Source organism: Thermomyces dupontii (assembly GCF_041956625.1).
Source record: "Thermomyces dupontii strain NRRL 2155 unplaced genomic scaffold VTN31scaffold_8, whole genome shotgun sequence".
NCBI lineage: Eukaryota > Fungi > Ascomycota > Eurotiomycetes > Eurotiales > Trichocomaceae > Thermomyces > Thermomyces dupontii.
Genome location: NW_027192314.1, coordinates 510987 through 538223, shown reverse-complemented (window position 1 = coordinate 538223; position 27237 = coordinate 510987). Strand labels below are relative to the sequence as shown.

At 51.8% G+C, this 27237-nt stretch overlaps 9 protein-coding genes across 9 annotated transcripts; all 9 read right to left on the bottom strand.

The window, feature by feature from the left end:
* Positions 1–770: 770 nt before the first annotated feature.
* Positions 771–1883, bottom strand: VTN31DRAFT_6978 (uncharacterized protein; the record flags this gene model as incomplete). The annotated part of the gene is made up of 3 exons (XM_069407647.1): positions 771–1651; positions 1708–1780; positions 1836–1883. 3 exons carry the CDS (start codon positions 1881–1883, stop codon positions 771–773), a joined length of 1002 nt encoding a protein of 333 aa, XP_069258281.1.
* Positions 1884–3077: 1194 nt separating this feature from the next.
* VTN31DRAFT_6977 (uncharacterized protein) lies at positions 3078–3770 on the bottom strand (the record flags this gene model as incomplete). The annotated part of the gene is made up of 2 exons (XM_069407646.1): positions 3078–3701; positions 3759–3770. The coding sequence occupies 2 exons, from the start codon at positions 3768–3770 to the stop codon at positions 3078–3080; spliced, it is 636 nt and encodes a 211-aa protein (XP_069258280.1).
* A 2007-nt stretch (positions 3771–5777) lies between these two features.
* On the bottom strand, positions 5778–8547 carry VTN31DRAFT_6976 (uncharacterized protein; the record flags this gene model as incomplete). Its single annotated transcript, XM_069407645.1, has 3 exons — positions 5778–7634; positions 7689–8088; positions 8375–8547. 3 exons carry the CDS (start codon positions 8545–8547, stop codon positions 5778–5780), a joined length of 2430 nt encoding a protein of 809 aa, XP_069258279.1.
* Positions 8548–10721: 2174 nt separating this feature from the next.
* On the bottom strand, positions 10722–11043 carry VTN31DRAFT_6975 (uncharacterized protein; the record flags this gene model as incomplete). Its single annotated transcript, XM_069407644.1, has 2 exons — positions 10722–10754; positions 10819–11043. The coding sequence occupies 2 exons, from the start codon at positions 11041–11043 to the stop codon at positions 10722–10724; spliced, it is 258 nt and encodes an 85-aa protein (XP_069258278.1).
* Positions 11044–12372: 1329 nt separating this feature from the next.
* On the bottom strand, positions 12373–13296 carry VTN31DRAFT_6974 (uncharacterized protein; the record flags this gene model as incomplete). Its single annotated transcript, XM_069407643.1, has 1 exon — positions 12373–13296. One exon carries the CDS (start codon positions 13294–13296, stop codon positions 12373–12375), a length of 924 nt encoding a protein of 307 aa, XP_069258277.1.
* A 2130-nt stretch (positions 13297–15426) lies between these two features.
* On the bottom strand, positions 15427–15947 carry VTN31DRAFT_6973 (uncharacterized protein; the record flags this gene model as incomplete). Its single annotated transcript, XM_069407642.1, has 2 exons — positions 15427–15526; positions 15580–15947. The coding sequence occupies 2 exons, from the start codon at positions 15945–15947 to the stop codon at positions 15427–15429; spliced, it is 468 nt and encodes a 155-aa protein (XP_069258276.1).
* Positions 15948–16122: 175 nt separating this feature from the next.
* VTN31DRAFT_6972 (uncharacterized protein) lies at positions 16123–17095 on the bottom strand (the record flags this gene model as incomplete). Its single annotated transcript, XM_069407641.1, has 7 exons — positions 16123–16321; positions 16377–16414; positions 16482–16504; positions 16561–16722; positions 16781–16866; positions 16935–16966; positions 17021–17095. 7 exons carry the CDS (start codon positions 17093–17095, stop codon positions 16123–16125), a joined length of 615 nt encoding a protein of 204 aa, XP_069258275.1.
* A 1802-nt stretch (positions 17096–18897) lies between these two features.
* On the bottom strand, positions 18898–19310 carry VTN31DRAFT_6971 (uncharacterized protein; the record flags this gene model as incomplete). The annotated part of the gene is made up of 2 exons (XM_069407640.1): positions 18898–19251; positions 19305–19310. The coding sequence occupies 2 exons, from the start codon at positions 19308–19310 to the stop codon at positions 18898–18900; spliced, it is 360 nt and encodes a 119-aa protein (XP_069258274.1).
* A 1126-nt stretch (positions 19311–20436) lies between these two features.
* VTN31DRAFT_6970 (uncharacterized protein) lies at positions 20437–22654 on the bottom strand (the record flags this gene model as incomplete). The annotated part of the gene is made up of 2 exons (XM_069407639.1): positions 20437–22121; positions 22201–22654. The coding sequence occupies 2 exons, from the start codon at positions 22652–22654 to the stop codon at positions 20437–20439; spliced, it is 2139 nt and encodes a 712-aa protein (XP_069258273.1).
* Positions 22655–27237: the final 4583 nt, after the last annotated feature.

The following is a 27237-nucleotide window of genomic DNA, read 5'->3' as shown; positions in this document are numbered from 1 at the left end:
TAGTTGAAAGCGTGCTCTGGCTTCAGGATTTCTCAGGGACTGATGTCAGAAAAACCGTTATCAGGGTTTTCTGACCACGGCTTGACTCTGGTTGAGCAGGGGTCATCCGCCGGTCGTAAAATGGGTCGAGCTTGCCGATTTCCGGTATGCAATCACGGGTTCCTGACAAGGCGGTCAAATGATGCTGCCAGTTGGCCACAAGGCAGAGCAAGGCCGGTCTGGAAAGCATTCCATGCCGTGTTCAATACTTCAGGGAGCTCATTGCGAATAAATGCGTCCGACTCCGAGGCAGGTCGCTGAATCGCATAATATCAATCACACAAATATTCCTCCACAACCCCTCCCAAGGTAGATAGCTCGTACATTCGAGGAGGGACAAATCTCTCTCGTTGAGCTGTCCTCACGCACTGACAAGCCAAGCCCGCTTGATTAGTTTGCCGCAACTCTGGTATGGATCAGACGGACCTCATGTGGACGCGGAGATGATCGAACACCCCAAGGTCGCCCGGTGGTAGTCAGAGAAACTCCAGCACCAGGATATAAGGTATGATTGAAAGGCTGGGAGATATCTAAGAGGCTCGGTCGTTCTCCGGGTCTCTGATCGCGACACGGTCCACTAGGAGAGGTACATGGCGGAGCTGGCGGCATGTTTGCTTCCGGACCTTTTGAATTGGCCGGTTCTAGGAGCCCCCGAGAAGTTCAAGAACAACAGGCAACATCAAAACTATCAAGCGATGATCAACCTCGGAGGACGGCGAAATGTAACGAGATTATTGCGAAACCTCCGCCTCGCGAAGTATCCGAGAAACGACTGCCGCTGCCCGACCAATGTCACCCCCTTCTTTGCGCACGTTATCGACGCCGCGCTCTATAAGGGTTCGATATCTCTCAACAAAGATCTTCAGCCTATCTTCGCGAGTCTCGTACATCTCTCCTTCGGCATCCCGCGGCTGACCGAAGAGATTGAGATATGCGTAGGGCGCGGACGTTGTTGGAATCATATGTTGTTGAATCGAGGGATGACAAATACCGTAGCCGCTATCGTCTCCCGCCTCGTGGGCATCGTGATCTTCACTTTCCCCTCTGAGGCCAGCCCGCAGGAACATCGCCAATGCTGTCAACGCCTTCACCGTTGGTCTTCCAGCTGAACCCATGGTGCTCCTGTTCCCAGACCACTTGGCAGACTCTTCTGTATGCCATCCAAGCAGCGACATAAAACAATTTAAGGTTTTGACCCATCCACCGGAGCAAGCAACGAGTTCAGCTCCGGCAACATCGACCAACCAAATAAGTACATCCACGATTGACGACCGAATATCGGCTGCAAGATGCGTCATTCCCGCCCGGATATACGGCAAGAGGGAAGCGGCATTCTCTTGCACTTCAGACGCGGACAGGTTGCGAAGGAATTTGAGGACCTGGGTTCGCACACCGCTGCTAGCGTCAAGTAGAAGAGGTGCAATCTTGGGGAGTATCATGCTTAACGGTTGAGGTAATGCGCTACCTAATTCGGTCACACGAGAGGTCAGATGTGAAAGAGATTCCTTTCGCTGCGTGTCCGACTTGGAAGAGAGCAGAGACAGATGATGGGAAAATTGCGCGGTCGACGTTGGCGCAGTAACGGACAGGGATTGTTGGTTGACAACGATAGCTGTTCCCCGTAAGCATAGGAACTCCCAGCAAGGAGACTGCCAATCAGAACGCCACCTTTCGATCGAAAACTGGTATCTGTGTAATTCGATGGCTTCGGCTTAGGCTTGCCAACCTTGAGCTTTGGTTTCTGTTGACATTAGCTGACAGTCCTGTTCCTGATTGACATACGATGTCAGTTCAACCTGAAAATCTTTCTGTTTTTCCTTCTTTCGTTTCTGGCTTGTCCCCATGGTGTCTCCGTCTTGAAGCCAAGAGGCTGTCCTTTGCTGTCTGCTGATCCAATTCTCTAACGTTCCTCGAATCTCGAAATCTATCGCTGTATGAATTGGGGACTGGTTGGACAGGTGAATGAAATTTCAAGCGACACTTGACAATCAGATTGCCAAGACCATTGATCTTTCGTCCTGCATATCTTATCAATCTATCATCACGTGACTTGAATATCTCCACGTGACGAGAGCGACTCCACAATGACGCAATGGCGCCCCGATTGAAATCGTGAAAGAATATTGTATCCTAGGTAGGACATATTGGTGGTACCTTGGTACTTAGGTTATGTACGTAAACACTACTACTCCCGCGCCGCGGCACCTCCATGTCGACGGCTGGCAACAATTGTCAATGCGTTCTCTGACTGTTCAGTGCGAGATTCCACGCAGCGAGGAGCAAGATGCCGTGCATAATCTCGTTTTCCCGCTCCTGGTGCTCATGGTGACTTCAATTTCTCGTGGTAGAAAGAGCTGTCAGTCTTTGACTGACCAGTGCTGCTTCATGTGCGAGGTATTCATACTCCATTACAGAGAACGACTTTCGCCACACTATCCTTGGATCTAACCAGCGAAATCATTCTTCTATTTTGTCACCCTATGGGAGGGAGCTTCTGAGTTGTATCCTCGGGACTATGTATCGGGGCGTTTACCCATGGCGCTGTAAGCAGACGCCGTTTAGACAGTAGGAAAGTTTGGATTGTGGGTAACTAGCCCGTATCCAAAGGAACGCCACCCCGATATTACTGGCATTATGCGATGGTGGTGTCCGGACTCCAAACTGGATGAGCCTCTTGATTTGGGCCGAAGGGCTCTTCATGTGGTCGTTCGAGTTTTTGATGCACAGAAACGTTCACCAGGAGCATGTATGAAAATTATCTGGGGTCTTTGGCTGGTTTCGACTCTGCGTGCGATTAGTTAGTCGGTATCGCATCAGGGCTTGATTGATCTGGTACGACTAGGAAAATCAACTGTGAGAAACTACTACTCGTCGCGGATTGTCCAGACTTTACAAGAACTGTCCAGGTCCCCGTATTCCTACCGAAGTCAAACCGTTCAAAACTTCAAACTGCGCTGGGTATACACAAGCATTAGAAGAAAAAAAAAAAAAAACAGAGACGGACAAACAAACCACCATGCAATGGGAAACCCTGAGATCTAACCTAACCTGGTCCCTCCACCGCCTGCCGTTGAGTTGCTCGTCACATCATGCACAACGCACAGGAGATATTTTCGATTCGGCACAATGACAATCTCGTTCTTCTTCGTGCGAAGCCGGAGTAGCTTGACCTCATCATCGTCCTCCTTTTCACGACCTTCGCCGTCGGGATCATCCGCCCTTCCATTGGCATCCGCTTTATCCACATCAAACCCGCTAGCGGGATGCCCGTTGTGACTATCCTCCCCGCCTGGGTGTGCCAGTGTTGAGCTGAGCGTCGCGGCGTTGGATACAAAGGCGTGGATTTGCGCGGCTAGGACTTCGGTGTAGGTGGGCTTGTACGGTGTTGCCGCTGGCGCTGCGGCGGCGGCGGTGGCGGTGGCGGGTGGTGCATTACTATCTTGCGATGAGGAGGAAGCTGTCGCGCTTGTGCCCGATTGCGAAGGGACAGGCTCGCTTTTGGAGGATGATGCTATGTTATTTGTCCGCGGTTGTGGAGAGGAGGACGCCAGCTTCCCGGTGACCTGGATGATGGATCCATCCTTTCGAGAGAGGATGAGGGTCGATTGCACACCAGGACGGGAAATTAGATGGGAGAGAAGATTTGAGACATGTTGAGGGATCTAGACAGTCTGTAAGCACAATGTCTCTCCCGTTCGGCCGAATGTGAGGAGACGTACTGCTTGAGCCATGATATTCCTGCAATGGCGGAATAGCTAGGTTCAGACATCAACTTGTGAAATCGACATGAATCGGATGTTTCCAACTTCAACCTTATTTTACCCATCCAACTCGTTCTCCGTAGTACAGAACAATTACATATGTAGGTTATTACAGCTGTCATATTACATGGTGTTACCAGTAGATCGACCAATGGCAGGATGCTTGACGTGTACTGGTACGTACTGTATATTTGCATGTTTCAACCTGATTCTGACACAAACCTTTGTGTTTTCGTTCTCGACGCGGATGGGTAGAACTTCAATTTGTCTCTCGTCACAATCGCAGGAGACAACAACCATCATAAACTGCCGACTGCAGCAAGCCAAACCATGACAAACCTGTTAAAAAAAAAAAAAGAAACATGTCACAGAAATCCATAATACCCCTGCGCGTCTTTTTTTCCATCGCCCTGCTCCTCCTCCTCCGTACCCAAATCCTCTGACGCGCCGTCATCGACTCGGTCTCGACCAGCGTCTGAAATCAAAAAAAAGGTTCATCCGAGCCAGACTCGTTCAAACAGACGTCAGATCTCAGACGCAATCAACTAAGGGACCATAAGAGAGGGAAGCAACATGGGAGGGGAAAATGCCAAAATGCAGAAAAGAGAAAGGGACATCAAGAAAAATCAAGAAAGGAAGGTAATCAATCCAGAAAGGAAGGAAAAAAAAAGAATACGTACAGATATCATCCACATTTCGTTCCCTCATCATCCTCTCCCTTTCTGCTTGGTCCTGGCCTTCCTGTCTCGCGCCGGGCATGCTAACGCCAAGCGCCTTGGTCATCTTCTGCGACGCTGCCCGCATCATGGACTGGGGGGTGTATTCTTGGCTCTGGGCCTGGTCATCTTGTGAACCTCGTCGACCGCGGTCACGTTCGTGGACGTGGCGGATAGGTCCGAACGGTTCGGCGGTGGATTTGCTGTCTCCTGAAATTCGTCAGGATGACGAGTCAGTCTGTATTCTACCCGTCTTTGTTCGGAGTCTCGGGGCCCCATGTTTCTCGGGTTGTTTCGTTTATTCTGTTTGAAGAGGGCGTAGATCTTTCCAGGCTGCGAACGAACCTGGTTGCATCGCATCGCTCATGCGTCTGCCCATGCTGGACAAGGTGTCCCTAGCCATGTCTGTGTAGCTTTTGTCCGACATATTGTGGATGGTTCTGTCCGGAAATACTTTGTGGATTATCAACAGTGTACACTCAGGGAGCCTTTTCCGGACGATGAAGGGATGAGGCGACATAAATACTGATCCTCTTATGATGTCATCAATACAAAGTCCATCGTCACGATATCAGTTCTTGGAACATGTCACATGTCCATGGAAAGTCTTCCGTGGATTCAGTCTAAACGATCAGTAAATCGACTACTGGATAATGGTTCAGGCCGGTTATTGTGGATAATGAGATTAGTTGCCAGACATCTGATTAGATACGGGCAGCTCTTGTAGGGAATCAATCCGCAAACACAAAACCCACAGTGCGCACTTCTGCCTGGCGCCCAGTCCAGAAAACAAATCTCAAATCCCAAACTCAAAAAAACCCACATAAAAAAAAGGCGAGAAGGAAAAGGAACTGGGCAGACCGAGACAGACGCGATTGTATCAATCAAAACACAAAAACCACACAAACGAAACCCAGAACCAAACCCACAAAGAAACACATTAGCAGACTGGAATACTCCTCAAAGCCGAGGGACGTATCGAAAACAACTGCTCAGCACGATACCCTAGCGACCAGCAAGGCAAAGTCGCAAACCTGACGACCGATCCAGACGCCATCGAACACCTTGCACAGAACCGATGCCAGTTCATCGCCTCGTCGTATCGTAATCGTCAGTCGGGCCCTTAATGTGACCATTGCTCCTCCCGTCTATAGCCGTATTCGAAACGAGAAAAAAAAATCGTAACGAAACAAAACAAGATTAGAATAAACCATTACCAGTAATCCGTCATTGGTCAACGTCTCGGGCGTTCTGCCGTCCGTCACAAGCTCATCGTCAACCACTCCCATTCCTGGCTGGCAGTGTTACCAGACCCAGCTGCAAGACTGTGATGGGCTGGATTCGTTGCTGCGGGCGGCAAAGCTGGCGCCAGGGGAACATTTTTGGACCGGGACGTGGACTTCCCCTCGTCGGACCCATCACCTTCCTGGCCTGGTAGGCTGCTAGCAAGAGAACTGATCGATGCTCCCTTCTCGAGTCGACGCTGGCGCTTGGAAGCCAGCGAAACAGCTCCTCGTGCTTGGGCGGCTGCCGATAACCCGGACTTGGGCGGCGCGGCTGCAATTGGCACTACGCCATTCTTGCCCGAGTTCTGACTACTCGTCGACACCGTTCCCACTGCGGACCCAGAAGTAGACGGCGGGGAGCCAGGCGCACTCCTATTCTGCACCTTCGAAACGGGCGTGGTGGTCCCAGAGGACTGCGTCGAGTTTTTCCGTGAGCTCTTCTTGGATCGAGAGGATGACCCGACGGCCAAACCGTTACCACCACCTCGATTCCGCTTCTTGATCACGTCTGTTTTGAGGGAAAGCGGGCGAACAACGCCATGCAGCTTCAAGAAAAGACCACAGGCGTTGCAAAGGGGCTGACCTTCGGGGTTTCGACGCCAAAGAGGCGTGGTTTGAGTGAAACAGTTGGTGCAGGTAGTGGGATTGTTGCCTTGCTCATTCTTATTGCCTCCAGGACTGGCCGGACGAGATGGCGCAGCACTGTTCACCCCAGACTCTGGAGGCGTGTTGGGAGTCGACTGCGTCACCGCGTGGGATGGCTGACTTGTGGTCGGAGTCGATATTGTTCGGGCCACCTTTGGTCGTCGAGGATCCTGGTCCCGGTTCTGCCAGTCGCCTAATGACGCTGTTGACCCATGTGTTCCGCCGAGGCTCCCTCCTGCCTCCCAATTGTCAAGTGCAGTGCCCATTCCGCTACCCTCTCCATGGAAACTAGGGATGTTAGGCAAGGAGCCGAAGTGATGACCAAAAGAGTTGTCGCCCTGCAGAGTCGAGCTCATATCTGCTGCTCCATCATCCATTGACGAGAAGTTCGCTTGCATGCCCATGTTCCGATCGGCAAAAGGATTTCCGTCTGCATCCTCGTTGTCCGAGTCCGTACGGAGGCCGAGCATGTTCTCGTCCGCGGACAGATCCATGTTGTGGTGAGATGATGGAGCCGAAAATTCATTCTGATTCAAGGGTCGAGACGAATTGACATTGTGATTAATCGGAAAGACGGGAGACGGGAGGCTTGAGGATGGACCGCTCATGGAAGTGAAAGTGTTGCTGTTGGCTTCCCTGTTGCCACGGAAAGGAATTCGAGGCTGCAGGGATGCAGTAAGGTTTGAGGCTGGACGAGGATTGTGCTGCGGCACCCGACGATTGACCCGGGCGTCGATTGACGATTGCTCCAAGTACGTCGAGGGATCACCGTCATATGTCGGCTGCGGCGTGGACGCCGTGGAGTGATACCCAGACGGAGGCGGCGAGTACAACTCGGTCGAGGTCCGCGAAGAGCCCATGGATGTCTGCGAATATATATGCCCGAATGGGCCAGACGAAACCAAGGGGGACTCCGTCGGTGAGAAGGTGAAGCTATGTGGCAGGGTACCAGGGAAGTTCACAATCAGATCGTCGCTAAGGTGGAACGTATCCAGGTTGAAGGGCACACTTGGGGATGTGGGGTGGTGGTTGTTGTTATTGGTATTGTTGTCGTTGTTCCAGAATCCCGAAGGTAGCTGATCCAGGCTGTAATCCGGCATGGCTGTATATAGCTCGTGGTCGTTTGCCATTGGGTTGCTGACGGGCGGAACGTGAGGGGAAAAGTTCGCCGGCCGTTTTCGATCCTGCTAATCAAGGCATCAGTCGAAGTATCGAGACAGGAAGTCGATTTGAGTGCCCACCCTGCGCTCGTCTACACTGGTCTTGCGCACCCGACGCGGCACATAGCCGAACTCCTCCGAACGATGTTGATCTTTCGGTGGATACGGATCCGAGGCAGGTACAAAATGCCCATGAGACGAAGATTGGTCTTTTCGGCCTTTGATAGGAATGCCGGAGGGGGCACCCGAACTCGAGGCATCGGTAGGCTCATTTGCCGGAGAGGCGGATAGTCCTGCGGGCGAACCAATCGACGAGGGGAGGATGAAATCGTCAAGGTCCATGAAATCGGTGGAAGGGGCCGTTGTGGTCGCAGTGGCGGTTGCAGTGGTGGTCGCACCGGAAACAGCGTTCTGATCGGTCGACTTGCGCAGCTGGGAGATACCACCGGAAGCAGGCTGATCCTTTTTCTGGGCGGCGAGGCTGTGGAATCCGAAGACACAATCGTCAGCTTGATATTTTCAAACAAAGGCGATGAGAACTCGCCAAGTCAAGCGAGAGCAGTGCACAGCACGTTGGTCTTTTCCGTCATTCTCAGGGGATTACGCTCGGCCTGACAGAGCGGGGGGACAAAGACTAGCGCGCCGCTGCAGCAGAAAACCACCGGCGAAGAGACGAGTTCTCTCAATAGTTAAGGACCGGAATGCGCGAACGTAATCCAACCCAGGGGGAAAACATGGACGAAGCCTCGGATCCTATTGTCACATACCGTTGCTGCTCCGCACGTTCCCTGCGCTCCTGGCGCTCCTTTTCCTGGCGCTTCAAGCTCATGGCCATCATTCGCCATGTGAAATTCGCCATCCGCTCCTGGTTTGGGAGCTGAGATTTTGTTTTCGAGTACAGCTTCCAGACCTGAGTCGCCAGGGGATCGTTTTTCTGCATCTCGGCGAGATCCTCGGCCGCCTGCCGGGGGGAGCCATTGTGCCAGTCCGGAAAGACGGACTCGCTCAACAACCCCCGGTAGGCGGCACTGTCCTTGAGTGGGAAATCCAGCTTGCTGGTTTTTCTTCTCGTTTTGTCGTTTGATTCAGACGTGGCTGGCGTTCGTCCCGTGGACGAAGACCGTCGTGATGGCGTCGCTGCAGCCGGACGTAAGAGGCGGAGTTTAACAGTGGTCGACGCTCATGCGACAGTGAAGAGGGTGAAAGAGCACGGCAACGGGATATCGCCGAGACGGGATGTCGGGGCCGCACAATGATGACAGGAATCCCGATCCCACGACGCACGGCTCCGAAGGGCGCAGTGGACGATTGAAAGAAGAAAAGAAGGACATTCACGAGGGTTTGCGGACGATGACGGAGGAGCAGAGTGTGCCGGGGCGGATTGGCAGAACCGGGAATGGAACCCCGTCGGTTCCTTCGTTCCAGGTAACCTTACTGACACTGAACAATACGGAAGTATCAATTCCAGACGTGATGTGATTTGGTAGTGGTTGATTGACAATCGTCGGCCCCGGCGCTCGGAAGATGGGAGGCAAGTTGATGAGAAACGGAGCCCGCTGCCGAAGTGTGTGTGATTGGAATTGGACCGATGATGATTCGGGGCGCCGTACGAGTATGTATGTACCAGTTCTGTAATGGTAGGTCATGACAATACCGCGTTCATGCTTTCAAGACAGCTTGGCTTCTCGAAGTGGGAAGCCACCGCGGCTCACGGAAGCGGTCAAAGGGGTTGGCAGGCTGGAATGTTTACTTCGGATGCTAGGAGCCAATCACGGCAGGGCTATTGGCAGCCTCAGCACAGATTGAGTCTACGCTGACTCGTCAATACTGTGGAGTTGAGGTTGAGCACAGACCATTATTAACTAGTACATACATATACATAGAGTTGGTTGAGGTCTGTATGTGTATGTAATCGAGTCTGTCTCTTTGAACAGTTCTTGAAAAATCAGTCCAATTCACAATCCAAACTCTGGATGATCAACTCACTGAGCATTACTACCCATGGAAGCAAAGAAAGAAATGGGTTGATGACACTGAGATGAAAGCCCTTGGCAATCTAAACATTCGAACAGCATGTCCAGAACTCATCGGTACTTGGGAGTAAGATTCAACTCATGGCAAGTTAAAAAATAAAAGGAAAGTCAACTTGATGACCGACATAGTTACAGATTCTGTCAAAAGAATTTTCTAATGAAATCTGATATGAACAAGGCGCGCCAACGGGGGATTAATTGCTCAAGCAACATTACTTAATGAATGCGACCAAAGAACGCGTCCATCGTAAATCGATAACCAAACGCGATGACCTTATCAATTTTTGATCGGGCCTGAGAAAGCGCCTATCTGAGCTCCTGATAAGATAAGAGTAGCGTCAATCGCACCTCCACCTGCATTATTGGAGAACTGAGAGTCGCCCCAACCAACAAGATTCCTCCGTCTAGCTTCCTAAATTACCCGACAGTGGTACGCCGTACGGTATGGACAGGGTACAGCTCGGTATTAATACCGGCGTCGGAGGAGAGCAATCCATTTTGGGATGAGCAGAATTCCCAGTTCATGCACCGAAGGCCAGGTTACAATGAAGACGCGTCGGAAACCCCTGCTAAGTGACTCGGCAAACGCGGTCATGCTAAATAATTAGAGACCGGGCCGGAGATCTGACAGGATTTTGACGGACTTCCTGACCTCAGAACGGTTTCCTACTACTACAACACTGTCAACATGTACGAAAAGTACGCAACCTGTTCAGATGAGATAAGAAGCATCGCATCAGGGACCGGGCACGATCCTGCTTCCCATCGACCGTGTTGAGAGCAGGAAGCGCTGGCTGCGGATAATTTTCTGGAACGCTCCGGGCACGCGAGCAGACTCTGCGTAGCCTGCGTGGCAAATTACCTCGCCACGGATACCATGAAGCATGAGCGGAGACAATTCGCACACCCCCGGATGGTCCGGACGGAAGCTGAAAGTTGTTCGATCCATCGCCACGGACTGGAAATTCAATGTCCCGACACACCAACCAGTTCGAGCACGGTCATTTTGCAACTGCTCTTGAGTGCCAACATTCATCAATTCGTCCCAATATGCCACCAGCCACCTCCCTTTTGCACGAGGTCATCGCGATTCCGTAAATATTGGCAGTCTCTTCTGGGACTCGTAATCAGTGCACAGCCTCGTGATCGGAAACGGGACGTCCCGTCGTAGATCTTACCATACCATCATTTAGATGATGACTAAAACGCGAAAGGGCTCGGATCACAGCAGGCCGAGCAGGGCCGAAGAATGCATGTTGAACATGATCCCGCTGCAAGGCAAAAACTCTATGTGTAGCAGGACAGTGACTCGTGCCTTCGGCGCTTGTGCAGGGATCCATCGAACGCTCGGGGCGCTTTCCGGTCGGGGCCAGTGTAGCGTGGCTTCGGGGCGGAACAATCATTCTTAACGATGGTTGGCGGGAGGGGATCGCCTTGCGTACGTCATGTATAGTAGTTGTGGGAACTCAACCGGCCTTGACCAAGAACGCCGGGAAACGCACTTCAAGTCGTCGCTGTAAAGTGTTCTTCCATGTCAAAATCGCATTTATTTTGACCAGTATGCAATTTTGACCATTGGGCATTGCATCGGATCATGATGTCAAATAGTTAGGCCTAATCGACAGCATTGTAACCTGCGAGCATCAAAGGAGGCTTCCGGCGGCTGGAGATGTTATTTGCTCGTGGGCTGACAGTGAACATGCTCCTCGAACGCCGCAGAAATCAGAGGAGCGTCACAATTTATAGCCATCGACAGCAAAGCAAGCTTCTGGCAAGCCGCACAGGGAGATAAGAGGCCCCTGAGTGGATCCATTTCATCAGGCTCATGCACCTCTGTTCGACTATTCAGGTGTCGGTGCCTCGATGACGATCCCAGATTATCCGTCGCAGTTGTTGGATAAGCGATAGGATCACTCGCGACATCAACGCGAGTCGCTTTTATAGACTACCTAGCTTTATATTTGGCTGGAATCTGCGGCCCAATGCGTTCCCAACTCGAAGGTACCCTGTGATAACAGAATGGTGCAATCGGATTCGAGAATGCTTCTAGCATGAACCACGGAGCTCGACTGGATCTCCGCGGAGGAACTGCGGTGGATAAGGTAGTGTTGTGCCGAATCTTACTCAGCCTTTCATATCTCGACGATAACGCACATGCTGCATAGCAAAAGGACTAGGCTGATTGACAGGGTGCAATTGGACATAAACTGTGGCCTGGCAGGACAAGGAATGAACTTCATAAAAAGGGTTTGTTCGCAAGCATGAAGCATGCATCTTGGGAAAAAAGGAACAAGCTTCAGGGTTACCTAGGGCAAATCAGTTCAGCAAGTGGCCAGGTCCTAACCCAAACAGGAATTTGGAATTGCAATCTTTAGATACTTTGCTCAGCAAATTTGCGATTTAGGTATGACGTTATCAACTTATCCCAGGACCCAGGTGCAGCTAGCTAAGATGATCTTGTACAGTACAGTATCAACTTTACGCCAAAACCAAGTGGACGAGTCTGACTACAGGGCTACATGAATTCCACTCCAGACGTTTATTGATTAGCATGTCATGAAATCGTCGTAACTGGTATCGATGTCCATCCATGCTGTACGGAGTACTTGTGTATGGACAGAGACGCCACTTTATGGGCTTCGAAGAGTCCTTGCTAACGATAGTAATACTATGCAGGAAGGCCGTAGACAGCCACGCCTGATATTCCCGCCGTCTTCATAAGAAAGGCCAAATCAGTGATCACCCTCTCCTGGCAGACGCACACTCTCCCATCCACGACCATCGCCAATCTCGGGGGCACTTCGGTGTTGCTTGATTCCCTTCCACTCCGTCATGTTGAGCCATCCGATTTGCGCCAGATCGCCGAATCCTCCAATCCAGAACGCCTGCGTGACGACCATTCTTGCCCAGAATCCAGCATGTGGAGTATTTGGGGCACCAGGGAGCCACGCCTTGGCATCGGGGTGGGCGGCAAGGAAGCAGGTCTCCAGGTCACGCCGAGTATCTTCATCAATCAAAGAATCGACCCGTTCCACATATCCCAGGAGTGACACACGGGGCAAACCCGCCGGGCTGAGCGGGAATCCCGGATATAATGGCTCCGTTTTGTTCAGTTGATCCCACCAGTCAATTGCCAGGCTGACGTTTGAGCCCGAGGCGATATTTCGGAATGTTGTCGACACGTAGAGTCCCAGAAAGATCGGATTTCCCTCCTCTTCATGGTCCAACACTCCAGGACAGTCGGCAAAATACTCGGGGAGACTGATCGGGACGCCCTCTAGACCCGGAGGACCGCGGTACGAGTCGGAGGATGGGTAGACCGTTGAAACCACTCCGACAGACGACAGCGCCAGCAGACGGCGGGCAAGCAGGGCGGAAGTAAACCACGACGGATAACCCAGAGACTCGGGGATGCCATCATCGAACGAGCCAGCCCATTTGTCGCCAATCACGGGAAATCGTGGATGGTCAGAGCCCTCTTTCTTGGTAGTGTCCTTGTTGCGCGTAATGTCCGACACAAAATCCTTCAGCGGGTCTTCTTTGCCGTTGACCCCTATGAAGGCCTGGTCCAATTCATTGTTTGCGACTGCCACAAGGGGTGTGGCAGTGATTGCGGTCAAAATGAGCGAGATACCGGCCAGCCACCTCTGCAGCATCGGTCCGACCAGAGCCGTGGATGAGAACCTTAGGCTACGGGCCAAGCCGATTGAAACAATGCGAGATTGCGAGCACGAATAATGCTACTCGTTGATACGAAACGCATGCAAGGTCAGTTGTTTGCGGAGTCGTGGAACCACCTCAACGGATGACATTGTAGACCGGGTCCGTACCAGTACTATGTACTGTATCAGTGGTGTCGGTCGGGATATGTAGGCTATCATCGATTCGGCAATTACGAAGTACAGATAATGTACACTAAACTAACTCGGGAAAGTAACCAGATTCCCATTTCCCTTGAAGCGGTGACTCTATACTCCGTACTCCAGGACAGCACTCTGCAAACTCGCCGAATTACAGAGAGCGAAACTGCAAATAAAAACTGATCATTGATGTCGATGATCTGCTGTCTCTTCCGATTCCGTGTTCACCAGTCGAAGTGGAGATCAGATCGAGCTGGCGCCCAGCGGGGAAGGCGTCAGTTGTAATCTTGCCTGTGGATGGCCTTGACAGGTCTTGGCATTTCCAGTTTAGAAATTTCAAAGTGCACATTTTGTTTGCACATCCAGTTTGGAGCAGAAGAAAGAACGAGTCATTCATCATTTAAAAAATAACGACAAGAGGAGAAACAGAATGGTGAGTGCTGGACGCGCAAGTTCATTTGTCCATGGGGTTGTCATGACTCATTTGGACAGTACGGTAGCCTGGGACGGAGAAGTACGAGTACCATACGGAGAGTAACTACATAGTCCAACTCGATGTGATGTTTGAACGAAGAGAGTACGGAGTACGAGTACTCCGTACATACATAACTACTATAATACTTACACTGGTAATTTAACGCGCACGTTTCGTACATAACCTATTCCCTGAAACGAGTCTGTACGCACACGACCCTAAATGTACCTACCTAAGGTACTATGTATGTACTCGTGCTCCAAGGACGCGCCCACACCTTTTCCGTGCGCCCACACGGTTTCCGTGCACCAACACGGAAAACGTGTGGTGCGTCCTTGGAGCAACGGTACTCATAGATCGTAGAAAGTCTATCACGTGGCCCTGTAACTTTGTATCGCGTGAAGTACTGGTGACGCGCGGCTGTCGCGCGCATGCCCTGAAACGAACCGAGCCTTGCCGTTTTGGGCAAAGATTAGGTACCTTAGGTAAATACTGTACATAGTGGTCAAGAGGTTTCGGTTGCAAGAGAGCAGAACGGAGGATTAATTGAGCAGCAACTCCCTACGGACAAATGAAAAAAAACCTCTACGAACAAAACCTATCATAGGGATTGAAGAAAAAAAAGTGTAGGTACCGGAATGGGTCGTTCCTTCGAGTCGACTGACACGGCTATACTCTCCTGCCTCCAGTTATGTGGAAGAGGGCATACTAAAGAGGGCTTGCAGGAACGAAAAGGAAATGGACGAATAACTAATGTACTGCTTAGAACCATTTTAGATGGGTGACTTCTCACACTCTCATCAGATGTTTCTAACCACAGAGCCACGGACATTTGCAGTACAATTTGGGGCTCCTCCATTGCTGTTAACGTGGACGGCTCGGACCTTGAGAGCAAGAGGCCGAGCCGCCGAGGCTACACGAACAACATGTCCAGGCACGACAGGAGTACATAGTATTGTCCGTCAATTCTCGGGACGCTGGGCGTAGACAACATAGCTGCGGATGATATTTGTGGTTAGTTGTCTAGTGTATAGCAAGGCCGGATAATAGCTACGGGGACACTCACAAGTCGAACATCATGTGAATGTTGCGGTTCCGGCCGTCGGCGCGGGCCTTACTGGCAAGAACAATGACTTCCTCCTTGGTCCACTTCCTGAACCGCGTCAGAGGGGCCAGGGCTACCGCCTCGAAGCCGTTCGCTTCGGCCTGGGTCTGGTTCCAGGCGCCAACTTTCTTCTGTCTAAGAGGTCAGTACTGGAGTGTTATTGATTCACCGTCTGGGGGCAAAGGGGACAACTGACAAGATGGGGATCCTTTGGCCAGACGCCGTATGGAAGCACAAACTTCTCCACATGGATGTTCACGAACCCGGCCTCCTTGAACCATTGCTCCAACTTGGGCCCGGGACGCACCTCATAGCCAGCTCCCTCGAACGCGCCCCAGACTTCGTCCTAGTATTGTTGGAGCGCGGTGCCGTTGAGACTGCCATCTGGAGACATGGGATAGCCGTCCAAGTCCTGGAATTCAACCCAGCCGCCAGGCTTTACTGATCTGTTTTTCGTTAGAGTGTCAAGAAGGATAACGGAACAGAGTCAGCATAGTACCGATAGCACTGCTTCACCAACTTCCCAAAGTCCCTGATCGAGCCAGCCAGGTATCGCGCGTGGATGAGGTCAAACGGGTCGCTTTCATATGCCCACTCCGACTCGATGTCGTCCACAAGGAACTTCTCACCTGCAGTTTCTGTGTCCGCTGACTCGAAATAGAACAACTTGCGAAAGACGGAGAAGTGGGCTGACTCTCTGGCATATGCGCGAGAGTTGCTTACAATGCCAGAGGACGATTCCCAAGGACAGCCGGCGACCCCTTCGTCCGCCTCCCTGTTCTTTTTCTCAGCGAGGGCCTTGCGGGCCTTGCTTTTCTCTTCTTCCGTGTACATTGAGATGTTGACGTGGCCGATCTCCCAGTCCATGGCTGGCACCAAGTCTACGCCCGCGATCTTGGATACGATTGCCAGGACCTCTGGACTCTTCCAAGCGTCATAGACAAATGGCGCATACCTGTTGACGTTGTGTTAGCGGAGCCAGGGCGTCGCAGAGACATGGGATAGCCGTCCCAGTCCTGGAATTCAACCCAGCCGCCGGGCTTTACTGATCTGTTTCTTGGTTAGAGTCAAGAAAGAAAACGGAACAGTGGTCAGTATACCGATAGCACTGCTTGATCAGCTTCCCAAAATCCCTGATCGAGAAGGCCAGACATCGCGCGTGGATGAAGTCAAAGGGGTCTCTTTCATATGCCCACTCCGACTCGATGTCGTCCACGAAGAACTTCACATTCGGAGGAACCCTGCAAATCCCCGTCAGCCCAGCCGCTTAGCTACGAGTTCTTATGCTAAACTGACATAGTCGGTTGGACCGGGCTCAAATCACAGCCGATTACCTGGCCCGGCCAACATGCCGTCTCAGCATTCTGTTCATCTGGGATCGCTCCCCCTAGTATTCCTTACCCCGGCCTTGGGATGTTGGTCCGCTTCAGTGAGTCAGCTCCAGTATCTTGGATCCGCCAATCCCAGCTAGCAAACTTACCGAAATCAATTGCCCAGATACCTGTCCCAGTCCCCAGATCAATTACCCGCTGCGGGTTCTTGATCGGGGCCAGGTAGAGCTTCCGATGCAATAGCGTGAGACAAAGCTCATGAGAAATGTCCAGGCGGTCATTTTCTGTTTCGTCGTTAGGGAGCAGATATGCTACGAAATAACGATTAGCTTGCAGATCTTAGATGGTCAGGCAAGAAGCAAGTCTTACACCCATCGCGGAATTTATGATATCGTCGGCCATTCTCATGGCGATAATCAAGCACCGATGACGTCAGCGATGCACTGTACGACGACCTGTATGTTGACGAACATGCGTGAGCATGCTTATGGGATCCGGAGCGCCATGTTGTCACATCACGTACAGTTCATCGCCATAAGAAGAGTCATTATCAAACTGAGGCTCAAGTCAGCAATGCATCCTGTGTACCGTAATGGAGAGCTCTCGTACCGAGGTGTCCACTTCAACGTTTGCCGGGGCATTGTCGATGGTGGTTGTTTGTTCCCGAGCAGATGGTTCCGTCATGGTGGAATAATCCTGTGGAATTCCAGGAAGGTTGATGACTGACTGATCACACGTTCGACAATTCAAATCAAAAAATATGCAGTTCGTGTTTTGGATGCAAGACCCTTTCGAACAGTTCCCGAGAACTGATCCCAACGGATCAGTATCCATGTGTGCAAGTGGATAACCTACTTACCTGCGGACCAGAATGCTCACTTTTCGTTCCCCGCCGGCGTTGCTGCACCTCTGCCAAAAGGGTAACAGCTGGCACCGCATGGAGTATATCGTGACAGGGGTGTCTAACTCTAAACACTTTTTACTGTACCAGGTTTGCCCTCTCCACCGACTGAGTCAACGTGTACTCCATAGTACAGTACTTGAAGGAGTAGCTACTCCAGGGAGCAAAGACACCAACTGACCAGGGACCGGGGACATGGATTTGGGTCGGGAAGAATTCCCGTCACGAAGAACTTGGGCACTGCCAGTGGCCTCTGGAAACGGCCGTACGTCGGGAAGGTTGGGCGTCTCCATGCTCACATGCTATGCTTGACTGCTGCCGTAGAGGACGGAGATCCTTGTTGATGACGAATGATGTACGGAGTACTAGTGTACGAGTAATCTCTTTGTGATCGGGAGTGAGCGTCGGTTGAGCCAGTCGAGCATTGGAAGCACTCAATGGGCTCGAGGTCTGGATTGGTGTGCACATCGCCCCAGCCCTTTGCAACTAGTCACTCCTGCCAATCATCGCTGCCGGGTCGAGGTCCCCCTGCTTCCCCGGCGGCCCGACCTGAGCCTAAACGCGGCGGAAGAAAAATAGCCACTGTAACCTAGCCTCGTCTCTTGACAATGAGGAGAACCACGTGATAAGCAACCTTGAGGTAGGCCTAACCTACAGTAGAGTGTAGGGGCCGCAGTTGTGGGCGGAAATAGGAGCCTTCACATCTCCCGCTTCTTGGTTCGGAGCTTCGAAAGTACCAACGGTTGTTTTCAGGGCATCGGCCTTGCAAAATGGGCAGCGACAGGTGCACTTTGGATGCGTTCATGCGCCTTACTTCCGAGATGCCAGATCCAACAAATCATTGGCAGTTGGTGACGGCCACCGCAGGGACTGCGCCGTTCCTTTCTCTGCCAGCGATTTCCTTCATTTCGGATATAACCCTCGGGCTGGTGTACGAAAATGACGAGCAGCAATATGATTGTCAGAGCGACGGGTAATTTTCTCGTCCATCATCATGATATGGTGATATCCAACCCGTCGATTCCTCCGTTCGAACTTCGAACGGTGTCGGATGCACAATCGGGTAGGGAGCGGTCGACGAGGGTACCCTTGCTCACTGGTTCGGCGTTTGATTTGGAGCTGTTTTCCTGATGAGCAGCACGCACCCGACGTGAGTTGCCCTGTGATTTGGTACAGAGCGCGGGTCAGAGAGGTTTGGCAGGACTCGCAGAATTGCAGGGGTTTCACGGAGCGGCTGTATGAGACGCATTTCGACTTTGAATGGAAGAAAATACATTTCCCTACGACCTTCATTGTGCATTTCAAGTAGGTGGTCGTTGAGATAGCAGACCCCTACCTAGCGTGAGAGACACAGTTGATGTTGTTGGATCTATGATCGGCGTTCATGAACGAGGAGGCCGGTTATCACCGCTGGTGGCTATCATGGAAGTGAGGCACCACCGAGGACGTTTTAGGCATAGAGTATGAGGAGACGGTGACAGAAAAAGTCAGGCTGGTCATTGACCGAGTAGCATGATGGACACCAAAGGACGGTTGAAAGCAGTCAATAAGCCTGTAGCATGCAGAGGAACGTCTTCGGCTGTGTTCATTTACTCCAAAGAACAAGATTGTGACCGACAAAGCAGGAAGATGACAAAGCTACAGTTCTTTGAGATTGTATGGTAGCACCTTTTTCGTGGCGAGTCTTCGAGCGGAATTCCTGAGAGATGAACAGTATGACGGTAGGGGCAGCGGCGTCCCCATTTATATGGATAGAATAGTTGAGTTTATGGTCCCGCGGGGATCGCGATCGGCGGGCGTAGGTACTGTACTTCAAGTGAAGGTAGGACGGCGAGATGCCGCTCAGGCCATGACTTTGAGAGTCGACAGAGAGTAGCGACTTAGCAAGCAACTGTTCTTCGACAAGCAAGGAACGGAGGGATGAAATTTGGTAATCACTCTGTACGGAGTATGAGGAAGTACACATCTCTCCTCTGAACATTCATTACATACCGACATAGAAATGGACAAGTATGAGGGCGGATCAGAAAAGTGACTTGACCACCAACCGTAACTGTACCTTTGGTCTGGGCCTTGATCGGATTTCAGGGTCGTTAGTATGCACATGAAAGATAATCGAGGGGAGGCAGGATCTGAGACGAATCTCTTGAACAAAATGCTCCGCCGTGGAAGCAGCCGTGCGGCAGACCTTTGAAAGCAGCAACAGTTCGTTATTTTGATGGCCTTTGATCTGTTGATGTTGTTTGTTGTTGGAAGGACGTTATGAAACGTCTTGTATCCGACAGGATTCTCAAAAGGGACGAGTCTAACACCGAGACGGACGTCGCCATTTGCTTCAAGTTGTCCGGGTACGCATTGACAATCGCAAACAACTGTCCACATGATGAGGGTCTTGAACTGAACGGAGAGCGTCGATTTGTTGCAAGACTCATTGTCTTCCGGGCCACTACAAGACACTTTAGAGGGTTTCACTGTACCTATCGAGTACTCCGCGGTGTTGGGTGCGTGGAGCCGCGGATACCATCTTTGCCGCTGTTCGGTCGGTCCTCGCGCGGCCTTCCGGCCTTCGGACCCTTTCACTCACCTTCGTTCGTTTCAGGGCAGTCCTCGTGGCTTCCAGACCCTTACACCACTTCATTTCAGGGCACACTTATGGAGGATCAATGAGAGCCATGATTCACTGATATCTCAAGGACCCGATGCCTTGGTGATAAATCGGCCCGAGATCAAACTTCTGGATAGTACATGTATCCCGAACTGCAATGAGAGGCAACTCCGCACACCATACTCGTACGCGATATTGTATCTACACCTACCAAGGCACTTCTAGTTCCGTTATGAGGCTCGAAAATAGGACTCTCCAGATAACCCTCCGACGGAGGAGTTAGAACCGCTCTCGAAAATGACTACATCATACAAATTTCACCGCACAAAGGAACGGTTGAACTTTTGACCACTCTTAGACGACAGCGGGGTATCTATGTACAGATGCCGTCCTCAAAGAGCGTCAAGTAGACATAGTAGTCAAACCCGCTCAATGGAGATAAATCCCGATTAACACCCCCTCCGGCCTCCCAAAGACCCAGACACACACCCATGCAAGAACAGTAACCATCCAGTTGCCCTAGTTCAAATTCATGCATTCGCGCCGAATATCCGAGTTGACCATCTGCTGCAAGTCGAAACTGCAGCACGCACGCTTGATGCTGCCCGGTTGAGTGATTGGAATCGAGTACTTCAGAGTGCCGTACTGGTCCTCGAGGGACGCAGACGGCCCCTTCGATTCAGAAACCAGAAACGAATCGGGCAAATACCGATCAGGGAGAACTGCCCTTTGATCCTGGCCGGAATCCGCGGCCATCAGTTGCCGGACTTGCCGGTGCAGGGAGAAGTCTTGCGAGGGCGTTCGGCTGCGCTTGCGGCGGCGCCCCAAATTGGCCCCCGGCTCCCGTGACGAGCTGGGTTGTGTGGCGGCGGCGGCGGCAGCGGACAATTCACACAGTCCCTGAGCTGCTTCGCGAGTGGTTACGTCCACCGGTGTACTCAACGAGAAGCTGGAAAGATCAGCAACCGATGATCCCACGTCCAAGTCGGTTGTCTCTGGAGAGTGGCAGAACCCTGCCGATTCGTCAATTGGGGTTTGGATAGCCAGATTTTTCCGGCATTCCTTCAAAACGTTCGTGGCACAAGGCCGAGTTGCCGTCACCGCCAGACGCGGTTGACCTTGGGCGGTAGTTGATGAAGAACAGGACGAGATGGACGACGACCGAGATGAGCGGGAAGAGACTGTCGAAACGTCAGAAATCATTGACTCTGGAGATGAAACAGTTGAAGCAGAGCGCGCAAGCGACGATCGTCGGGTCAAGACAGGGTATGAATCCGCACTTCCTGCACGGCATCCCAGTAATGGCTGTGGTGGACGCTGATCTAACGTCGACCGCGCCAATCCCACGTTTTGGGCGTGAGAGATTGCAGCACCAATGGAAGTCTGCCTCAAGGAGCAGCCTGGAAGACTCGCTGCAGGAGTCCAGGCGGCATTAGACTGCGGCGTCAACTGAGGTGTCGGAAGCAAGCTCAGTTTCGGAAGGGAAGGCAATGCTGTTGGTTGCGATTGATTTGTACCATCAAGACGAGACACCACGCGCGCGTTGGTTGGCATCTGGTCGTTGGGAGTCTCGACGACACTGGACGAGCGGAGAGGAGAAGGTGATTCCGGCATGAGGTCGAACCCGTAGCAAGATGACGGCGTAGACGGTTCGATATCCACGATTTCCAGGTCGGGAGTGAGCTTGGGTATGATATTTCGCCACGAATCTTCCCCAGCTGACGGGCCGCCTACTGTCGAGGTGCATTTCAACACGATCGAGGTCCACTTGTGGTAAATGGACTGAGGGATGTGTAGCTCCCAGTTGACGGCCTGCAAGAACATCATCTCATTTTGGTTGATTTCCGTGGTGTTGAGTCCCGAAATCTTGCTCCATGCACGAGCGGAATAGTTCCGATCCTGCAGGTACTTGGAGGCCAGAATGAGCGCGGCAAGGAACATGCGCCGACCACATTGCATGGCACGGTAGGCAGGCTTGCCGCGCGGCTGTTCCGTGGTGAAACTGTGGCTGGGCACATGAGGTCGGATTTTGATCAGATAGTATAGAGCTACTTGTAAAGTACTGTAGCTAGTGCGAGACCTCCGCAGCGTCTCCTGGATAAAGGTGCGTAGCGGCAGGACGCCTTTGCAGTTCGTAGAAGAGTCGCTGCGAGGGGCAAGGACGGAGAGCGGCCATATTGTTTCGACCAGCTGAGCGGCGGAATCTTATCATGGGACATGGCTTAGCGACCGCGACCAGCGTCGAGAAGGCAAAGACATCTTCCTTCCAAAAGTGCGACTTACCGACGAGATTATCAACGAAATTGATCTTGCGCTCATTTTGCCGAACAAGCGGCGGAGGGTGCCTCGGACCGGAAGCAGAGGTTCCATGGGATGACGCCGTTCGCCGAGGATGCATGCGCAGCTCCGGCGGTACCGGTGCATCGGCGGGTTTCATGGAAGAGGCTCTCACGGCTATCCGGGCACCGCGGCCAGCTGGCTCACATGATGAGGTGTGAAGGGGTCCAACTCGACCAGCTCCTTCCCCCAATGCTTCATGCTCCCAGATGACATCCGCGCCATGAGTTGATGTAGAGAAAATCGAGCTTTGAGAGGAGACGCCATCGAGGGAAAATACAGAGGAGGACGAGGAGGAGGATGCCGACGAGGCAACGGACGATGCATAAGGGTGAACGTTGACGACTTTCTGTTGACAGGGATTGGGCATATTCAAACCCGGATAGTCGATCCCGGCCATCATCGAAGAATAGCCACGCGTATGGTGGTGAATGCCTCACCAACCGGACGGTTCCTTGTGACTAGATGCACGTAGGATACGATATACTCTCGAGAAGCGATGGGCAGGGATTGGCCGGGATCAACGAAATGTGAAACCGTGATAGCAGCTAAACCGGGAAGCCAATAACCGAAACGGGAGCCAGGGAGATAGACACAGCCGTCTTTTGATATCAGGCGACGGCAAGGCCTGTGCAGTGAAGGGTTTCAATGTGTCGAGTTCGGAGAAGTGCTTCAGTGGAGCAGGAGGGCAACGCGAGAGACGGCAGATGTAATTAATGCCGGCAAGAACCGATCACCGCAGTATCACTCCGACGTCGACTGATTCAACGAGACCGCTTATGCTTTTTGCGATGTGCAAGTATTCCCAGGATGCTTCGCAATTACTCGGTGCGTCGCATCGCACAGGAGACTGGAATCACGATATTGGTTCAAACAAGAGGGACGGTCACTGCAGAATCGATCCAGACGGGAATGGTAGCGCAGATGATCGGTTTCATAGCCAGTGCATAAGAAGGGTACATTTTGAAGATGCGGCGCGATGAGAAACGACGGGGAGGCGAGGAAGGGTTTGCCTAACACGCAGGCAACGTTCCTGGATGTCGTGAAGCTTGCGGCAGGCAGTCGAAGATCCAGGCGGTACACTGGGTACTGAACCTGCAAACACCGAGACTGATCAGCCCACCGTTCTGGAGGATGCTGCCCAGGGCGTGCTGCTGCTCTCTTATGTGGTCTGCCGCCACTAGCTGTGGTTGAGTCAGGAACCCGAGTAGTGGCGACTAGAGCGGAGCAAGTCTTGACATGGAGAGCCGGGAACGGGCACAGCTGCAGGCAGCAGAGGGGGGTTCGTGATCGTCAGTGCTCACGTCTTCGGAAGCTCACCCAAGATGCTGAATGACCACTCACTCTCACTCCACTGGTGGCGAGTGGAGTGGCGTAGGCCGACTTTTTCTTCGGGACCGCCCAGAGGCCAGCCTAAGAACCAGCCGAGGGTTGAGCCGAGGGATGCGACGCGTCTTAAGAGAAAGCGTACGGAGATCGGGGAGGCGAAGAAAACTATGTATTATACAGGCGGATGAGTACTATGACTATGAGGCAAGTATGAGTCGACTGAGTCGTTCGGGGCCCAAGGATGGAGACCAGAGGGCCGATTAACGGGCAAAGACCAGCGGGATTTTTAGGGCGCTTGATTTGGCTTTGGCCTTTTGGGGCTTGCTTAGGGATTTTGGGGCTGGAGAGAGGCTGGGATTTGCCGCCGGTCCGGAGACCCTCCAGTGGCGCTGCTTTAGTTAAGAATTTTCTGATTTTCCTTGACCAAATCAATCAATAACATACTTATCCATGAGTTAAGTAATCGTACATTCATGACTACATACAACCACAAGCAATCAGGAGACTCGGGACGTTTGCCAGCGGTGCCAGGTTGTATAGGCATCAATCACGTTCATTCGTCCTTCCTCCTCGTCGAGCACTCTTTGAGGCTGCCCCAAGGAGAAGGGCTCGAATCTCTTCCTCCAGCAGGCAGCAGAGCAGAGACCAAACTGCCTTCACCTCGATGAATGACTGACTGGATGTAATTAGCTCCAGGCCTTTGCCAGCTGCCAAATCCGATTTTGTTAAACGATCAAAATGCAGATCATTATTGATCAAGAAATAGTTACAGTACTGTAGCAAGATTCCGATAACGGCCTTTGCACGGAGAAAGCTACTCGTAATACACCATCTGACAGAAATATTCAATCTACATGATACTTCCCATGTCACCAAATGAAGCACGAACCTGTAGTCCGGACGCCGTGGACGGAACCCTTCCTATCACGATCAATAGGGGTAACCTACGAATTCCATGATTTCCATCATCCAAGACGGTGTATCAACCCACCACAAAGGAGGAAGAGGGAGAGTGATTATGCTAGAGTATTAGGCAACCACTGCATACCTGGTAGGTACCTACTGTTATCCCTGCTTCGACTCCGGAAGCAGAGATGGCTGAGTACGGAGTAATCGTCCTAGTCCTCGTACGAGATCCTTTCCATCCGATCATGTATCAATTGATCCAACGTCCGAAGCCGAACTGATAGACATGTGGAATCATGGAACACCATGACTCACAGCGTTGGCTCGCTTGGCTGCCCAGAACTCCTGATGCTTGCCACCTCTTTTATCTACGGTACATACTCCGTACTGGACCATCCATGACTCGCAAAATCGAACGCCTGCCTGCAGTTGGTTCCGCGTTGGGCAGTCGAGGCTGGTCATCAACCAATCATCATAAGTTATTGAGGACGATGACCAAAAAGGGCAAAGACTAAACTAGTTGCTGGAACTCACTAACCAAATATAGAAAATCGTGGACCAGTGCCAAGAGCTATGCACGTGACACATCAACCCTCTTGCTTGGTCGATATTTTTGCACTAACTAGTCAAGGAAGGCGGTAAGTACCAGGTTAAGTAGTTATCTTCTGTTGTCGACTCGTCGCCCTCGCCGACCACTCACATGGAAAGACTTCCTGTGCCCCAAGGACGCACACACATGGATGGAAAAGTACCTACTCCCGTACCTAGGTACACCTCAGGTAATTTGTAGATACTATGCACCGTACGGAGTACATTTTTGTAGTGTGAGAATAATGCCGTAGAGTTGGAGAGCAAACACCAGATGAGGTTATGGAGTACTGCGTAGGTTACCTCGTAGGTATACGTTCGTTACCTGGTACGGAGAAGCCTACGAGTCACTGTACCTCCACGTAGGCACGTACTTGGATGGAGGCCTTGTTATTACATGCCTCTGTTGCGCCTTCGGCTCGTCTGCTTTCTACTAATCACGGAGGACCCCTGCTCCAAGGACGCACCCACATGTTTTCAGTGTGGTGCGTCACGGAGAACATGTGGGTGCGTCCTTGGTACACGGGGATTCCCTCCGTACTCCGTACTGCTTGGGTGATCAGACCATCAACACGCACACTCGCGCCTTTCAGGAGCTGGTGTGACATCCGCACTTACAAAATGGTCTGGCAACACAGCAGAAACAATGGCTTATGCCTTGGGCAATGAAGTTCAATATGGATGGTAGCGCTAGAATGGCTTATTTCATGTTCGCTAAATCGGTTCTGCACACAAATCGCGGTAAGGGTGATTGATATCATTGATTATTCCGCAAAGAGCAGAAATTAACTGAACCGTAGCAGCATTGGATTGAAAGGTGATAATCAGCTATGATGATGGATTGTGTTTGCTGGACTCCCTGGCCGAGAGCATGTGTGCCTTCTCACTTATCGCATAATCGCAGCATGTCTAATCTTCACGCATCTCCGCACAGCTCTTGTGTCGCAATTTCGATGTGCGGATACACACGGCCCAGTTCTTCATGCTTCCGAGTGGCTAGATATCCTCTGGCCCGGCTCTCGATCCTTGGTGGCTTTCCAGCAACTCGCAGAACGACCATGTCAATCCTCCAAGCCATGGTCGACCAGGTGTTGGATAGGTAGTACACTGCTGTGTACCTGTACGTTGTCAGATACTTTGCGCAGCTTTACTGTGGCATCCGGCGCTAGCAAACAGATGCAGCCCAAAAGCGGGGATCCTAACCTCAACTCATCGTTCCTGAAGAAGCCATTGAATCCCACCCTGTGGGACAAATACAGCGTTGTTTGTGCGCTTGCCTGTCGCTTTCTACATAATAGCACTGAATCACTAGAAAGGCTAGTGAGAGAAGCAGCGGTTGAATCCGCTCATGACGAGTCAGGCCGCGCCGGCTGAACTGAATCGTCCGTATCCGACTTTGCCCGTTTCCAGACCATCTCCTGGAGTTTTCATCGAACCACACAATGGATATCTTCTGTCGTAACGTGCCAGAGCGCCTGAAAGAAAAGAGGCTAAAAAAGGAACTTGCGCCAATCCTTGGGGAACTCGGTATTGAGGCTTTTGGCTGTCAGGTTCTTCCTAGGAGACATGCCATCATCACTATCCCCGATGTCGCGCAAGCAAGAAAACTATTGGAGAGATACCCCAGGATCTCTAAGGGCCAAAAAGCGCAACCGCACCAGAGGCTCGTCATCTTGGGAACGCCTGTCTACATTGAAGAGAGTCGAAACAAGCCAGATCCGTTTCTGGTACAATCAATCCGTGACGAGGCAGAAAAACTCAGGGAATCCCTGGACAAGTTCTCTATCTCGAGCACGTTGCCGAATGCACCGCAAAGACAAAACGTGTTTCCCATTCGAGACCTAGCCTGTGGAGTCTTCGATTTTGACGATGGGAATCCAGTCTTTGTAAATCGCTGGAATCTCCAAACCTCGGCGGGAAAAATCACATTCGAACGATCCAAGATTGTCATAACCATGGACCATCCCTCTCAACGGCGAAAGGGCCTTCGGCTGGACTTCGAATACTATATCATCAATGAGTGCATCTATCTGGGAACAAACCATGCATCTGTCACGTTCTCCTGCAGTGTTTCGCCGGCTCTGTACGAGGTGCAATCAACCATGAACAAGCAGTGCGAAGAGAGGAAGAAGCGACTGAGCTTTGTCGATTCCGGACATC